General features: G+C 32.3%; 6 protein-coding genes across 10 annotated transcripts in view; 5 read left to right on the forward strand and 1 right to left on the reverse strand.

Moving 5' to 3' along the window:
• LOC108622094 (cysteine dioxygenase type 1) overlaps positions 1–3,160 on the forward strand; it is a 5,082-nt gene extending 1,922 nt beyond the window's left edge. The window contains exons 2-6 of one of the 3 annotated variants that reach the window (XM_018019759.2): positions 41–298; positions 2,169–2,310; positions 2,390–2,498; positions 2,670–2,839; positions 2,941–3,160. In XM_018019759.2, coding sequence (XP_017875248.1) covers positions 66–298; positions 2,169–2,310; positions 2,390–2,498; positions 2,670–2,839; positions 2,941–2,976 — 690 coding nt within the window. In that variant the 5' untranslated portion in view covers positions 41–65 and the 3' untranslated portion in view covers positions 2,977–3,160. Of the gene's footprint in view, positions 1–9; positions 299–2,168; positions 2,311–2,389; positions 2,499–2,669; positions 2,840–2,940 lie in introns of all 3 variants that reach the window. The other 2 variants (XM_026811223.1, XM_018019760.2) reach the window with 2 other exon arrangements.
• A 543-nt stretch (positions 3,161–3,703) lies between these two features.
• Sdhaf3 (Succinate dehydrogenase assembly factor 3) lies at positions 3,704–4,454 on the forward strand. The gene is made up of 2 exons (XM_018019755.2): positions 3,704–4,033; positions 4,216–4,454. Exons 1-2 carry the CDS (start codon positions 3,857–3,859, stop codon positions 4,393–4,395), a joined length of 357 nt encoding a protein of 118 aa, XP_017875244.1. The 5' UTR covers positions 3,704–3,856; the 3' UTR covers positions 4,396–4,454.
• Positions 4,455–4,625: 171 nt separating this feature from the next.
• Positions 4,626–6,544, forward strand: LOC108622089 (nucleoside diphosphate-linked moiety X motif 19). Its single transcript, XM_018019754.2, has 5 exons — positions 4,626–4,901; positions 5,144–5,483; positions 5,586–5,821; positions 5,894–6,049; positions 6,124–6,544. The coding sequence occupies exons 1-5, from the start codon at positions 4,821–4,823 to the stop codon at positions 6,400–6,402; spliced, it is 1,092 nt and encodes a 363-aa protein (XP_017875243.1). The 5' UTR covers positions 4,626–4,820; the 3' UTR covers positions 6,403–6,544.
• Positions 6,545–6,681: 137 nt separating this feature from the next.
• LOC108622093 (DNA primase large subunit) lies at positions 6,682–9,991 on the forward strand. Its single transcript, XM_018019758.2, has 8 exons — positions 6,682–6,979; positions 7,647–7,823; positions 7,907–8,244; positions 8,320–8,547; positions 8,610–8,747; positions 8,805–9,183; positions 9,261–9,422; positions 9,503–9,991. Exons 2-8 carry the CDS (start codon positions 7,664–7,666, stop codon positions 9,892–9,894), a joined length of 1,797 nt encoding a protein of 598 aa, XP_017875247.1. The 5' UTR covers positions 6,682–6,979; positions 7,647–7,663; the 3' UTR covers positions 9,895–9,991.
• On the reverse strand, positions 9,992–13,441 carry Tdh (L-threonine dehydrogenase). 3 transcript variants are annotated; one of them, XM_026811220.1, is made up of 7 exons: positions 13,313–13,441; positions 12,674–13,101; positions 12,118–12,283; positions 11,648–11,911; positions 11,110–11,370; positions 10,254–10,520; positions 9,992–10,191 (listed from the first exon to the last, which is right to left on the reverse strand). In XM_026811220.1, the coding sequence occupies exons 2-7, from the start codon at positions 12,677–12,679 to the stop codon at positions 10,031–10,033; spliced, it is 1,125 nt and encodes a 374-aa protein (XP_026667021.1). In that variant the 5' UTR covers positions 12,680–13,101; positions 13,313–13,441; the 3' UTR covers positions 9,992–10,030. The 3 variants fall into 3 exon arrangements, with proteins under 3 accessions (XP_026667021.1, XP_026667022.1, XP_026667023.1); XM_026811221.1 differs by lacking the exon at positions 13,313–13,441 and having other exon boundaries at positions 12,674–13,109; XM_026811222.1 differs by lacking the exon at positions 13,313–13,441 and having other exon boundaries at positions 12,896–13,081.
• Positions 13,442–13,961: 520 nt separating this feature from the next.
• Positions 13,962–16,282, forward strand: part of atk (artichoke) — a 14,988-nt gene continuing 12,667 nt past the window's right edge. The window contains exon 1 of the mRNA XM_026811233.1: positions 13,962–14,043. Coding sequence (XP_026667034.1) covers positions 13,962–14,043 — 82 coding nt within the window. The remainder of the gene's footprint in view (positions 14,044–16,282) is intronic.

Here is a 16,282-nt window from a genome sequence, read left to right on the forward strand (position 1 = left end):
ATCAGTGATATAAGCAAATATAAAGAGTATAAGAAAAAAGATACAAGTGACGTACCGTGAAGAAAATGCAAGCCTATAGTGAAGATCCTGGTTTGCAATGTGTGTCTCGCATGAAACTATTAAACGAGAAAAATGATCGTAATACAAAGGTTTCTCTATCACTTAGCGAACTTATTAATCGTTTACACGATGCATTCGCTACTGATCACGTGAATATAGATTACGTCAAGGACTTAATGGCCTCTTATAGGAGCAACCCTTTGGAATGGAAGAAATATGCAAAGTTCGATAGATACAGGTAAATCAATGAACCATGAAGAGAACATTCGCGGAACTATAAATTATAATACAATAATTCATGATTGAAACCTAGTATAGCTTGTCGAATTTCAAAACATGTTTTAAAACTCCATGGCACGGTGTAGTACGTATATTTAAACTAAAAGATCAATGGATCATCACTCAAGTTGGGAGCAGTCGACAGAGCGTTAAAATCAAAATAAATCCGTCCAATGTACATATGTATCTCTTCGTATTCTTCCTACATTCATAAGTAGTTTGTGAGTAATCGAATTTCTTGATACGTTTTATCGGCTCGCATACAAATAGAATAGAACGTAACTCAGCCGCGTCGGTATTGGGAAATAAAGTTAATGTAACGAAGTTCAGGGTAGGTTATCGCTAGTTTCTACCCTGATCGTTCCACGATTTTTTACCTTGTTAAGAACATAATCGGTCTTAACTGCTATAACTAGAAATTTAACAACCGTGCACGCACATTATCTGCACGAGTAGACACGCGAACGCGAAGTAAACGATCTTAAAAAACAATAAAAAAGAGGATCATCATCAAATTACAGATTAAATAACAAAAGCAACATGATTTCGCTCGAGACATCAATACTGTTATCTAAGAAAATACTTATATTATGGATACTTGCACGGATGCGTTATTCGTGCTAGTAAAACACTAATCGACGTAATGTGTATGTTAGAAAGCAGTCAATGTGAAAACGATAGGAGAGAGGGTTCCAAGATTGTTCCAGAAAGAGATGTCAATAATGACGTACGATAATTCAATCAGTAAGAACAATGTTCTATAGTTCTTGCTAATGTAATTAGAAGAGCAATGAATAACGCGACTTAATGATGTGACAATCTATCAGAAAGGTTTTTCAAATGCAATGCATGAAATATCAATTATTACAGTTTAATTTTAAATGTTGAGTCAATTAATATACAAGCGATACAATTTCTACCTAAAAGTTTGCTCTTAATGCTAAAATAATTTTAAAAGAATAAAGGTAATTCTTTTACGGCAGTCAGATATTCTTACTTATTTAATTTTCTCATCTCTTTTGTACGGACAAAATGTAATACTGATCTACATTTAAATTGTTTCACAAACTGCAAAGAATGATATGTCAAGTACGTCCACATAAGCGAAATTATAGTACGTAATTATATTTTCCACCCAACATACGAAACTATGAAAACTGCAATATAGCATACAAGGTATTCAGGATGTACTTAATGTATTAAAATTTTTTACACGAAATACAATGGAAAGTTTAATGTTATTTGAGTATTCAAGTTCTCCACTGTTTTTAAACACTTAGTTTATTAATATAACGTTCAACGTTAAAGTACTTACTTTCTGTCTCTGGTGAATTCTTCATTTAATCACAACTACAATGATGAGAATTTATGGAAAAGATATGACCAAAAAGGATACGACATGATTGCAACTGAACCTAAGTATGCGGAACACCTTAGCCTTAATGGCTATGTGTGTAGCACGTAAATAATCGGTGGTGTTTGTGCGGTGAACGGCTGGCTACTAGTTACACATACTTTTCACGTATGCCCCCCTTCCTTTAACTTACGTTAGACTTGATTCAGAATATCGGTTCTTTGACACACGATACGTACAATTCACGGGTCGAAAGGAATAAACGACAAAAAGGTTTCCCAGCGTTTAGAGACAAACAATGCCTACGCAACTAGGCTACACAGTCGAACTGGATAACAATAAAGTTAATTACTAATCCTTTCAAGACTAAATCATTAAGATTCCGTGTGTTTGCGATCGTGATTCATCGGTCCTTATCCCGTTCAGTTGAGTAAAATAAATTTGTATGGAAACCTAAATGAATCATTGTGCCTAGGTATACAAGGAATTTGGTTGATGAAGGAAATGGAAGATTTAATCTAATGGTACTTTGTTGGGGTGAAGGCCATGGTTCAGCTATACACGATCATGCCAACGCGCATTGTGTTATGAAAATTCTTCAAGGCGAATTGTGCGAGGTATTGAACGAAAATAGTCAAATTTTCACGTATGCGTATATGATAAAAATTTATTGAAAATGCTTGACATTCTATATAGACGCGATACGCGTGGCCTACGAAGTGTAAAAATCAAACAGAAGAGCCGGAAGAACTCAAAGAGCTGGAGCGAAACACTGTCGGTTTGAATGAAATATGTTACATCAATGGTAATGGTCACCAAATTGTTAATAAAAATTTTTAATAGTTTGAAATAAGTATTAGAAACAGCTAAATATTCCAAGTTAATTTACGAAGTTAATAATTATAAATAACATAAAATACTGTATATGGTATTGTAAAAATTATATTACTAAACATATGTATACACAACTTTATAGATTCTCTTGGACTTCATCGAGTTGAAAATCCGAGTACTGTGAATCCCGCTGTTTCGTTACATTTATATTCGCCACCGTTTTCAACATGTTCCGTTTTTAATAAGCAAACTGGGCAAAAATCTACGAGTAAAGTCACATTCTGGTCGAAATTCGGAGAAAAACGGAACCGGGTAAGATACATGACTCTATGTTTTTATAATTGCAAAAGCTTTTATATTAAATCGAATTAAATTGCATCAGATGTTTGAAACATTTTCTTTTTTACTTGTAGGAAATTCAAGACTCTAGGTGTCCCGAAGATAATTAATGTATCGAAGCTAAAATTAATGTTAAGAACTAATTTTCCGAGAAGCTTGTCCATATTCTATAATTGTAAAAAATGTACTTAAATATATCTATTTACGCTCAGATAAATATGTGAAATAATAAAAGTTGTTACTGGCAATCTATAGACATTAAAATAAATAATTGTGTATCAATACTTATTATAGGCCGGTATTCAGAGTCGTTACTTATATTTAAGATGGCCTTAAGCATTTGCTGAAGTCCCTGTTTCCTGTACAAGACAGGGACTGAAAATATATATGGGATACATAAGGATAGGAAATGCTTAAGACGATCTTAAAAATAAGTAACAATATATGAATACCGGCCATAGACATTAATTGTAAATGTAATTATATCGATAATGAATACAATGTAAAAATCCTGTGTAAAAAGAATGCGTCAATTATAATTACAACAATGTATTGTTATGTACGTTAGATTTTTTTTGTATATCTTGTTTTTAAAGAATGCATAATATAAATAATTTACAATTAAATAATGATATATAGCGAATCTGATACGTCTGCAAATTAAATGTATTTCAAACTATAATTTTGTATGCACTCTATTCTAAATGTTGTATGAATATTATAATGATTTGAAATGTATATGTATCATACTCGCTCTCACTGTGTATGTACGTATGTATAATACATGTATGTACGTCGCGGCAAGTAAATGTAAATACTTAAATACTAAATACAAATACATGCATATGTATATAATATTTGGCGCGAGTTTTTACTGCTGATCATTATTCATTTAAATTTGTCCTGATAGATGAAAATATACGGAAATAAGAACTAATATCAGAGAGCTAATATGTATCTATAAATAGATACATTTCTAAAAAATACAGTATGTCTAGTTTAACACACGTACAACGTGTTAGGATGCTGTATAAAACAATTTTAAGGTTACATCGTGGTTTACCAGCTGAAATTCAAGCCTTAGGAACTAGTTACGTCCAAGACGAGTTTAGAAGACACAAGAATTGTGATGAAGTTGCAGCAATCATATTTTTAAATGAATGGACAGTAAGTATTAATGAAGAATAATCATTTTGTATTCTCTTAATACAATTAGGTTATTATGTTTCTTGATAATACAAGTAGCAAGGAGTGAAAAATAAATCAGAAGACTAGAATTATGCAATTACCTAAGGCTTTTTTTAGAATTTGTACAACCAATACATGCTTAATGAATTTTTATTTTATAGGAATACACTGTAATGCTTGCTAAACAGCTTGGCTTAAGAGGACCGCATACAGCTAAGCCACTGGGTAAAGTTTTGAAAGATGAAGATATTAACAAATTTACAGATGAACAAGTATATCAATTATATGAACTGATGCTTGCAGCAAGTGGTAAAAGTGATAAAAATGCCAAAGATGTGTAGATTAAGCAGTTTAAATGTATAAAGTATCTCAAAGTAATAAACTTGTACATAAAGTTGTAGTCAGTGCAGTAATTCATGTTATGAATCAAGTTACACAATAACTATTTGTGAATAAACTTCACATTTGTAAATGTAAACATATTAATTTTTATATGTGGATGAAGTGTTTAAAATTAAAAGAATTTATACTACTTTTAAACAATGGAACATTCTTAATAGTCGGTTATTTACTATTACTAACGATTGTTTGATCTAATCATTTAGAAATTATTACAATAATTACGTACACGTATTGACATGTATTGCACGCATATACATATACATTCACATACCACACATTCACTTACCTTACAAGGAATTCTAGTGTGTTCATAACCTCATAATTTATTTATTTGAAAATTTTATAAATTAATCAACGTGACAAGATGGGAGCTTGGAGAGAATCTGCTAGTTTAATAATAGCAGTTCGTCACGCACAAAAATGTATACGTTCGTCTTTTGCAAATGTAAGTAAACGAATTCGACATTACATTTTTAATTAATACATTTTGTAAAGTTGTACCTTATTTGTTCACTATTATTTTAGACGCAAATTTTTAAGCAATCGTGCGGTTGAAATATCGATACTCGAAACACATGATTTTGTAGGTAAAATACGCGCGAGAATTTATGAAAATTATTTGACTTTTCCTCGGTACTTAACTGTCTCAGCCATTAAACTTCTCAAAGCTTAAAAAATAATTTTTAGTTTCAGTACAATTACAATCTGTTATGCATGAAACGTCAACAAAACGCGAGGTTTCAGCCGAGTATGTACGTATTTCCTGGAGGAGAGATACATCCATCAGACGCTGATTTGAAGTGGCATAACATTTTTTCCACCTTTGGTATCGATGCAAACAGTTTCACATCTTTATATCCGAAAACCTCTGTTCGTCCTCAAATCTTCAAATTTAAACCTAACGAATTGCCAAGAGAAGTTTCATTACGCATAACAGCGATTCGTGAAACGTTTGAAGAGAGCGGTATACTTATATGCAGACAATCGCAAGAAACTAATGATTTTGGTTGGGCTAACTACGTAAAAAGTAATTTGACTGGCGTTTGTATATTTGTTTCTATTAAAAGGATAATTCCATTACTTGAATATACTTGATCAAATAAAAAGAAAATAATTTTCGCTTGTTCAGTTCCAGAAAATGACATACGCGATTGGCAAGAAAGGGTACACAACGATGCTAAGGAATTTTATACGTTATGTGAAAATTTTAATTGCTATCCAGACTTATGGTCTCTTTACGAATGGAGTAACTGGTTGACACCAACTTATTTCGTTGGAAGGCGTTTCGATACTGCATTTTATCTAGCTTGCATTTCAAATATACCTCAAACTGTTTATGATGTTACAGAAATGGAAGGTTTGAAAGTAAGGTTTATTTCTAAATACGGAATGAGTCACGTATTTACGTATATTAGGATGTATTTTTTAATAATTTAGTGGGATATGCCCGGAAATTTGTTAACTTCTCCGGATGTTACATTGCCGCCTCCACAACAATATGAAATTGGGAGACTAGCGAAATTCGAAAGTATAGATAACTTGTTGGATTTTGCCATTGAGCGCAGTAAAAAAGGGGTGCTCTTAAGTCTGCCAGTACGTGAAATAACTTTTAGATAATGTGTTATAGCACTAAAATTATAATCTTAATAATGATTATACATTCTTAGGTAAAGATAGAATTACAAGATGGAAGAGTGTACGTTTTACCAGGAGATTCAATGTATCCTAAACATGTTAACTTGCTAGAGAAGCAAGTTATCAATAAAACGGATATTACTATTCGTGAATTACGGGATATATCTCCTGTGAAAAACAGAATGGAATACTCTAATCTTCAAGTGAAAGAAATTTGCGTTAAAAATTTGGTTAGCGTTGAAGGTCACTTGGCTCCTCTTCAACTTAAAAATATTTCTACTGCAACAATATCTAAGAATCCAAAACTATAACATTTTTGTTTAATAGTGTATAGTACTATTTCATAATTTGCTATTCTTGTATGTAATATCATAATCAAGGCAGTTTTTTGTAAAACGAGGTAATGTGTTGGTAAATATATTTTCAATATTAAATATATTAAGTTTTAGTAAATATATGTTGGTGCTATCTTTCCAATACGTTTTCCTTTCTAACTTTTTTGTAAAGATGTAAATGCTACGTGGTATGTATGTACATATTTAATTAGCGTAAAGTTGTATGATTTTATTTGAAATAAATATATACAATGAAAATAAGTTAGATTATGGTTCATACATCTTCCGAACATCACATGAATTATTTTATTCAATTTCTGTTGTTACAATCTGATTGTTGAAAACATAAAATACGTACCTCTTTCGAAATTCATATTTCTCGCTTGAAGATCAGGAGTTCCACTGTGAACATCTTCCTTTGTTTTAAACTACATACATACATACATACATATATAAATGTATAAATCCCGAAATTCACACTTATTATTATATTAGTTAAACGTAATTAACGCAAGGGCCGGTTAAAGAAGAGTTACTCGTTCCTTACTTTTCGGTAAGCTAAACATATATACACTAATAAGTATATATACAATTAAGATTAAACAGATATAAATTATTAACATGAAATAACCATAAATTAAGTAGGATTTTCGAATTATTTCTGTGTATAATTTCGGGTATATTTCTTAACAAATACATCCCATCATGCCGCACATTTAACAAATGAAGAATATTTCACTGCATAACAAATTACACTCGGAATCAAACATTAAATCACGACGACACGTTTAGAATAATTATCTACAAGTTCGTACATCTGTAACTCTTCTTTAAACAATATAAATTATCAATTACATATATTATCACTTCATTTGTGTGCTCATCATACTATATTTTGCTGCCATGATCTGCTGTAACAAGATCATTTTGGAAAGTAGTAGGAGAAAAGCGCGGGAACCACACTACCTATAGGTAATAAGGCAAGTAGCAGTAGCAACTAGCAACTGGTAAATAATCGCCGATCAGAGAAGTTTATGTACGTTCAAGAAATATAATTAACACGAATGTACATAGTAATTAAAATATTATTATACCGCTGTATGTTGATTTTGTAATAAATTTTATTAAGTGTGTAAGTATGGCAAACCATACTTTTATCGCAAAATTTATTTAAAGAATTCAAGATGAAAAGAATAAAAGTGTAATATATTTCATTCAAGGAAAAAAAACATTAAATATGGAATATAATACAAGACGACGACCTGCAACTAATGGCGAGTCTACGAGTGATCCTGAGAATATTTATTTACACGATTTACAAATATACAATGAACCACCGTTACAAGGGACGATACGACTTGCAGATTACCAAAAACTGGGTGTAGACAGATTAAAAGGTGATTACAATGCAAAATTGTACGTGTAAGGATCAATAATCTGTATATTAGCCAACTAATTGCTTCTACGTAATTTTTTATAGTCCTACAATATGTTGAAAGTAATGCAGCAAGGACAGATCTTAAAGCAATAGAAGAACGCAAACTACATCTAAGTACAGCATTAAAGAAAGATGGGCTTAAAGACTATGCGCATCTCTTATACGGAAAGGGATGTAGTTCATCCACAGATATGGATATAGCTTGTAGAAAAATGGATCATTTATCACATTATATATTAAAACTGGCATTTTGTCAAGATACAGATCGTGAAATGTGGTTTATTAAACAAGAAGTAGAGCTTTTTAAATTGAGATTTAGCTCCTTAAATAAAGAAGGTGTTGAAAAATTGCTCAGTAAGCACGAAATAGACTGTCAACAGGTAAGCGACGAAATCAGTTAACAAATGTGTACCTGTTACATTTATGATTTCCTTTGTTATAATTGTTTTTCTAAGGTTACACAAGAGGAAAAAGATGAACTTAGGGAAGAACTTAGTACATCTACCGCAAAAATTACAAATATCGACACAACAGATTTTTATAAAGTGCCTTTTCAAAAGGTCACAGACTTAATTAGAGGACGGAAAGTTTATTTAAGTAAAGGAATAGCGTATATACCGCATATAGAGTTGATATCTTTGTTTACTTCATATTTCCGAAAGATTTTAATTGATGATATGGATGTAAGTATAGTTTTGTTATTATTGTAACTATAAATAAATTGTATGATGCTTTTGTGATAAAGGGCGCAAGATGCTGTATGATAAGGATAAGTGAAGACCAAAGAATGATCACGTATTATAAGACTTTAAATCGTACTTTCTGCACTGCAACTCAGGTCGTTTGGACTACAGACAGTACACCTATAGAAAAGTTGGATGAGGTAAATAACTTATTTCTTTTGTACCGTGAGTTTGTTTTAATAATGTCTAATTTGCAGTTGTCAAAGACTTCGTATCCTTTGTGCATGAGAGTATTACACGAGGCACTTAAAACTAATCACCACCTTAAAAACGGTGGGCGTATCCAATACGGTTTATTTATAAAAGGCATTGGTGTGACTTTAGAAGATTCTTTACGTTTCTGGAAAACAGAATTTACTAGGAAAATAGATCCAGAAAAATTTGAACGAAATTATGCATATACTATAAGACATACTTATGGTAAAGCGGGTAAACAGACAAATTACACTCCTCTTGGATGTCCAAAAATTATGAATTCAGCTGTAGGTCCTGGAGAATATCATGGTTGTCCATATAAGCACATGGATCCCGCATCATTAAAGCAAAAACTATTTAATTACGGCGTACCTCCAGCAAGTAAGAATATTTTTATCACATTATTTTGTTTTTTACATTTTTTTGTATTGATATTTATAATTTTCATTTCATTTCAGCCATCGGCGAAATAGCTGAGTTAGTCAAAGAGAGAAATTATCATATAGCTTGTGCCGCATATTTCAAAGCTGCACATAACCAGTTACCAGAGAAACCTATTCTTCACCCCAATGGATATTTTATGGAAAGTCGAGCTATATTAGCTAAAAAAAATCCTACAGGTACGACAATATCATATTAAAAAGATGCACGAATGATTTGTCAATGCATATACATTTATATACTTTGCTTTATCACATAGAAAATGAAAACAAGGAAAGACTCTCACAGAGTGGAAGATTTAGTGATAGAGTGGGCACTCCTAGACGAATTGATAGAAGCATTGCGACACCTTTAAGAAATATTGGTACACCTTCGAGGAATGCTGGTACACCTTCAAGGAATGCTGGTACACCTTCGAGGAATGCTGGTACACCTTCGAGGATTACTGGTACACCTCCAGGAACTGCTGGTACATTTTCAAAGGATGTCGTTATACCTTCCACAAGCACAGGAGATACTACACCATTGCCAAATACTATGCATGAAAGAAGCAGCATGACTCCAGTTAGAACTACAAAAGCTATTCCCAAGCGAATAGCAAATGATCTTACCGCCGACGAAATCGCTGAATTAATAAACGAAGACATGTAAAATCGGTTGTAAAAAGCTTATTTCTTAGATTTATTCTTATTAAACTGCGTATTTTATATTTCATGTATGTATATTTGTAATATTTTCAATTTTGTTTTACTATAATTCATGTAGCTGCTTTCTAAATAATATTGCGTTACACGTAACTATTGACCTCCTTCATTGATCTTTTAGATGAAGAATTTTTTCTTACATCGTGTATCATTGATTCTACAAGTTTTTCTAAATTGTATTTGTGTTTCCATCCCCAATCTCGCCGTGCCTCGCTATCGTCAAAAACTTGCGGCCAACTTTCAGCTAAAATTTAATAGCAGAATAGCACTTACACGTATTATCACATACGAATGTTATATACTAACCAATATATTGTCTTCCGTCTGGTTTGTATGAAATCTTCAAGTTAGGAACATGTTTCTTCAGTTCTTCAAACAATTCTTCAGGTGTGAAACTCATAGCAGTAACGTTATATACCCTCCTTTGTAGTAGCTCCTTTGGAGTGTTCAAAAATTGAAAAAGCGCTGACAAACAATCCTCTATATACATCATTGGCAACCTCGTATAGGGTTCTAAATAACACTCATATTTTTGAGTAAGCAATCCTTCATGAAAAACTGCTACTGCGTAATCTGTAAGAAGTACACGTACCAGCTAAAATAATTACGTTTTAAATATTATTATTGCAATAGGAATTCTATCTATTCCATAGCTCTTATTTTTTTTCGAGATTTACGCATTAGAAAGTGAAGGAAACGCAGAGATCTCACGGTTCATGATTAAGGGATACTCGACAATTTAGCGTATACTATTGTCCTTGAAGAACTATAGATTGCGTTATTATCTAGTTATTCTAATTATGCTTGAAACGTGCTCCAGCTCTTATCGTTAAAGGATACTTTTATAAAATGAACTTAATTAAGTAAATAAGGTGGCAATTCGGGAAACTCCATTTTTGAAAAAAAAATTGTAAACGCATTTGTATTTATCAACTTGATTAATTAATCTCTGAAAAGAATTAAAAAGATTCCAAATAATTCAGTTTTTGGAACATCTTAAAAATGATGTTAATTAAAAAAAATCTTCGAGTATTACGAATAAAATATATTCGACTATTAATTTATGAAACTTAATTTTTTAATTTCTAAATAATTCTATTGACTAGTATCGGGATATTTTTATGTATAGCTAAAAATAATAAGTATACATCAGGGTACATACCTGTGGTACCACCGCCCGGTGGGTCACTGCTAATGACACCCGGAAATCTAAGACACCGGAAGTCAAGCCCAAATCTGTGATGATAGTATTCACCCAATAATTCGGCATGCACTTTGCTAACACCATAAATCGTTCGAGGACGTTGTATGGTCACGTTTGGGGTAGGATTCCGTGGTGAATCCGGACCAAATGCACCGATCGTGGATGGAATAAATATCCTTAATTTGTACTGTTTCGCCAGTTCGATAACATTGTGCATTCCTAATATAAGATTTATGAAATAATATATGAATTGTTCGAATCGTTTTATTATTCTTACAACTTTTTAATGATAATTGCAGTTGTTCCGTTTTTCGAAAGTTCTCTTCAGAGATACGTAATTCGCATTTATCTATGAAAGCTGCTTTACTTTCTCTAGTGCACTTTCCTTTATGACTACGGTAACAACATAATTAAATAACAGATTCACTTAGCACGACAATTTGTTTCGTTTCCCAACGACCTAGAATACTTCGAAACTTAAAAAATCAATTTTTACCTTCAATGTTAACTCTTACAGCCAATGGAACATTCTGCTCGCCAACAGCGCTGAGGAGGGCGCTAAAATGAATCAACCAATCGATTCTGTAATTCACGACAATTTTTTGAAGCCCCTTGAAATCGAGGATATCCGCGAAAATGAATGGACCGTTCGATAAACTTTCTTCTGTCGGTTTGATTATGTCAGATAATATCACATTCTCGTTTCCATAATGTTTACGAAGCAGCTTCGCGCACTCGGTGCCCAACTGTCCAAGACCACCTTGCAAAAACAGAGAAAACAGTGAAAATTAGTAATTGATAATGAATAACAATTAGTATTGATATTAGTAACTGACGAATAAGCAATGAATATTTACAATATTTTATAAATTAGCGAATCTGGAATTATTACGGCGACGCGGCAGCTACCCTGCGGTTACTGTTGAACAAAAATTCTACTTTCAGTTTTTTTTAAAGTATTCATACCTGTAATAAGTATTCTTGGCGACTTTTCTGTCGTATGTACTTTACGAATTCCAATATTTCTAACTTCTTTGATTGAACCATTATTTATGATTTGATAATATTTCAGAATGTTTCTTGAAAATCCTTGCGTAGTTTTAAGAAAATGTTTGCACAACATATTCTTAAGCTAAAAAATGAAAAATTAATAAATATCTTCTATTTTTATAATACTAAATAAGTGCACAGGACATTTTATTTATGTTAGGGTCTTGCAGAGTAAAAAGTGAATTATATATAGTAAAAATGGTAGAATTTTCGCAATAGTAGAATTGTAAGCACTGTAATACGTAAGTGGTGCGCTGCATATGTAATCATATCACATAGGTAATCATCGCGGTACTTCTACATCTATATTTACACACACACGTTAGAGCTACCAAATACCAATAGAAAGATGAGAACTTGTACTAATGATCTGACAATTTACGAAGCACTAGAGTAATATGTAAAAAAAAGAATTTAATTTGTCGAAGTATGAAAAGAATATTCGTCTCGGATTTAATAACACTAAACCTACCGACATTTCATATATATCTATTTCTACCGATGGCGGTCAAATGAGCGCTTTTCAAATAAACATTATATTATTTTCCAGTTGATTATAGATAATACAGAATTTAGCATAGGCAATAAAACACAAAATAATTATCATGTAATAATTAAAAAACATTTATTATTAAAGTCTCAAAAGCGGACATTTGACCGCTCTGGTAGGTTTAGTGTTAAAAATGAAGAAAACCTTCTTCGTCTTGATGTCGATAAACTACTGCCGTAGCTACGCATAACCAGGCGATATTATAGAACCGTTGATTCTGAAAACCAGTTGTAACACAGATTTCTTCTTGACATTGTGTTTGTGCGTAAATAAATGCAGGACCTTCACTCCACGTGGAGATTCTGTATTCTATTATCTATTACATCTGCTTGGCCGTAGTATCCATGAAACTATGAAAACAATATTTATTTAATATAATACATACATGTATAACTCATGAGAAATACAATGATAGTTGTATACAGTTGAACATTATGAAAGTATCTACATGCAGTCTGTAAGCAATGCTGTGAAGAGTGAAATGAATAGAGATCAGATGAAGTAAAAAAGTAGGATATACTGTTCATAACGAGTTCTCCTCATTAAAATAAAATGTCTTACTTCGTAACTTTTGCATCATCGATACCACGCACCTTCTTTCGTTTCTTTTTGCATATTTAGTCAGTATTCTCAAACTTGAACTTATCGCTTAAGGTACAAGCAATAGAGATTGTTTATAACCGTCTACTAATAAAAATTTTAATTATACATGTAAATATTCATAATTAATATTAATATATTTGTCTTAATATTTTATATATTTAAGTAATATTAACACATAAGTATTCAAGTACTGAAAATATTACTGAAAAATATGATTTATTTGATAAAAATCTTTTATACAAAATAAATTATTAATACACATGTGCAGGAACTTTACGTTATATGATAAAAAAATTGAAAACATTGACAGATATATCATACACGTGTATTTCATTACACAGCCGAATGCGAATAAAAATGAGTTCACATCTTTGATGTAAGTACGGATCAGCTCAAGTAATTAATAATAATTTTGGACTTGTTAACTGAAGAACGGGATATTCAACCTTACATTTTTAATGTTATCTCTACTTACAGTCAGTTTTCTAGTCAAGGTCTCTAATCAATTTCTAAAACAAGTTTTAATACGTGAATGATATTTACATTTTGATAAGTTCATTAATGTATAGGGTAATAGGAAACGTGTTTTCAAATTTTATTAATGAATATGCTGATACCGTATAACGATGTGTCAATATTTGTTATAACCAGTAGATTCTCTGAACTTTTAGAAGAACAGAAAGAAGAAGGTGGAATTCATATCATCTGGACTGGAACATATTTAACTGCACGTTCATAAGAAAATCATGGAAATCGTGTTCGTTGTCAATGTACATTAAAGCAGTATCGTATATCGCTGTAACTATAACATTTTTTAGAAGGACAATAAAATGAAATAAATTATAAATTATACTGAATAGTAATCACACTTTTTTCCATTTGCCATACTTGACTCTATTAACAATTTTATTCGAAATATATGTATGTAAAAACATTCGTTATGTAGTGGGAACCGGAGCCTTTAGTTTTTTGAGATCTTTTGTTGTGACATCCAACATGGTTCCGAGACAATCCTAAATTCGAAATTTCTGTCACTGTCACCACTTTAGTAGAATGTAAAGATTTGGTGGAAAGGGAAGAATTTCCTGGAAGCGTGCCTTCACGGTGGTTAGACACGGCACTTCGCAATTCTCTTTTCGTTCCCGCTCGCCATCGCCCACGCCACAGTCATCTTCTCCCCTCGACTTGGTGCATCGGCACGCTTTGCGCAAAACTTCTTCGCGTTCGTACCGAGGTACATATTCGAAACAAGAGTACCTACTTACCCGCGTCGCGTGTTTTCCGGAACAAAACGATCATAACAGGAATTCGACTTTTGTGTGTTAACAGTGTTAGTTGACCTCGAATATAAAAGAAACGTCGAAATTTTAAGAAGAAAACAGGAAATCTCTGAGGATTAAGTTGAAACTGAAATTTGAAGAAATAGCGCTAAAAGGTAGGAATACTTAAAATAATAGAAACACAATCAATAGCTTTTATTCTTAAAAAGAAACCAACGCAGATGTGACCTGTGCGTGCTTTATTCAAATATGTTTCAAATATGATTTATTTTGAAATGAGACAATCGTTTCGTACTGTCACGAAAACAGGATTTAAAAAAAATAGGAAGATTAATAATTATAAAAAAGGAGGAAAAGGAAAAAGACACGCAACACTTTCACTGCGGTTGTGTGTGATTGCTATGGTTCGATCACGGTTGCAGACGTTGATAACACTGGTAATAGAAAAGCTGCTGCACCTGTACCAATTGTGTACATTGTAAATCGCAACTGTATAGTAGTAGGGTGCGCAGCGAAACGATTATGTCAACCGTTTGCGGAATCAACTGGAGTCACGCGAAGATCCGTTTTGTTAGGAAAAGCTCGTATGAAACAAGAGGTCCACTTATCATCGGATAGAATCAGATCAGTTAATTGTAGAGTCCATTGAACTATGAGAAACAATTTTCTAACAATCAGGTAATCTAGTTTAGAGGAATGCAAATGCAGTCACGCGAGTGTAGCGACCTGTATTCTTTGGGCCTGATGCGCTCCCTTAAGTCTCCGACGTAACACGCACTTTGAGCTATATACGGTCTTTTGAACAAACTTCCTTTTCTATAGACAATTAAGAGATATCGACGAAATTCTTTATGTTCGACTGCGTTTCCAGGTCGTCTGATTGTTCCTACTTACGGAAGATGCGTTATGAAACACAGGTGGTCACCCGTAACATCATCCTCGAAGTATACCTTTGTTTTCGTTTTATCTGTTGAAGTATTAAGTTCTCCAACTTACTTCTTTGCTTTGCTTTACTTTAGCAGCCTCTTTTTTGATAAAAGCTTGAATAAAACAATTACTAATATGTATACATATACATAATGTACATAAATAAACTATACTCGTGAAATTTGTATTCTTAAGTTGTTTCGTTGATTTCATTCTTACTTCGTACGGTGAAAAGCGTTTGAGCGTTATTTATTGATAATACTACAGATTTTATATTATTATTATTTACAAATGTCTTCAGTGACTCTAAAAGACGTATAATCGTTGAAATCATTTATACTGTTTATTGCTACTTTATTAAAACTTTGTCAGTTTGATACATACAATAGAAAAGTATGCGGACAATTGAGGTATGTGACGAAGTTTTAGGCGACAGGTAATTACTGTGGGGAAAAATTGTCATAGCGGTGTTTAGCTTTGCTTACGGTACGGAGCATTAATTTTGTCGTCTACGACCGTGACGTGTAAGTACAAGCATGTACACGCGTATCTTTAACGATTTATACAGAGAAAACATTGCAATGACAAAGAGCGCCTTAATACTTAAAGTGAGCAAATATTTTGTACAAAAGTGAATACATTTTTGAGTCTTTTTACGTTAAGAGAAAAGTGAGAAAATATTTTAAACATTTTTTAACGAGGAGCTTACTTACTTTAAAAC

The sequence above is a fragment of the Ceratina calcarata genome, unplaced genomic scaffold (genome assembly GCF_001652005.2).
Source record: "Ceratina calcarata isolate Rehan_Ccalc_2016 unplaced genomic scaffold, ASM165200v1 scaffold205, whole genome shotgun sequence".
Classification (NCBI taxonomy): domain Eukaryota; kingdom Metazoa; phylum Arthropoda; class Insecta; order Hymenoptera; family Apidae; genus Ceratina; species Ceratina calcarata.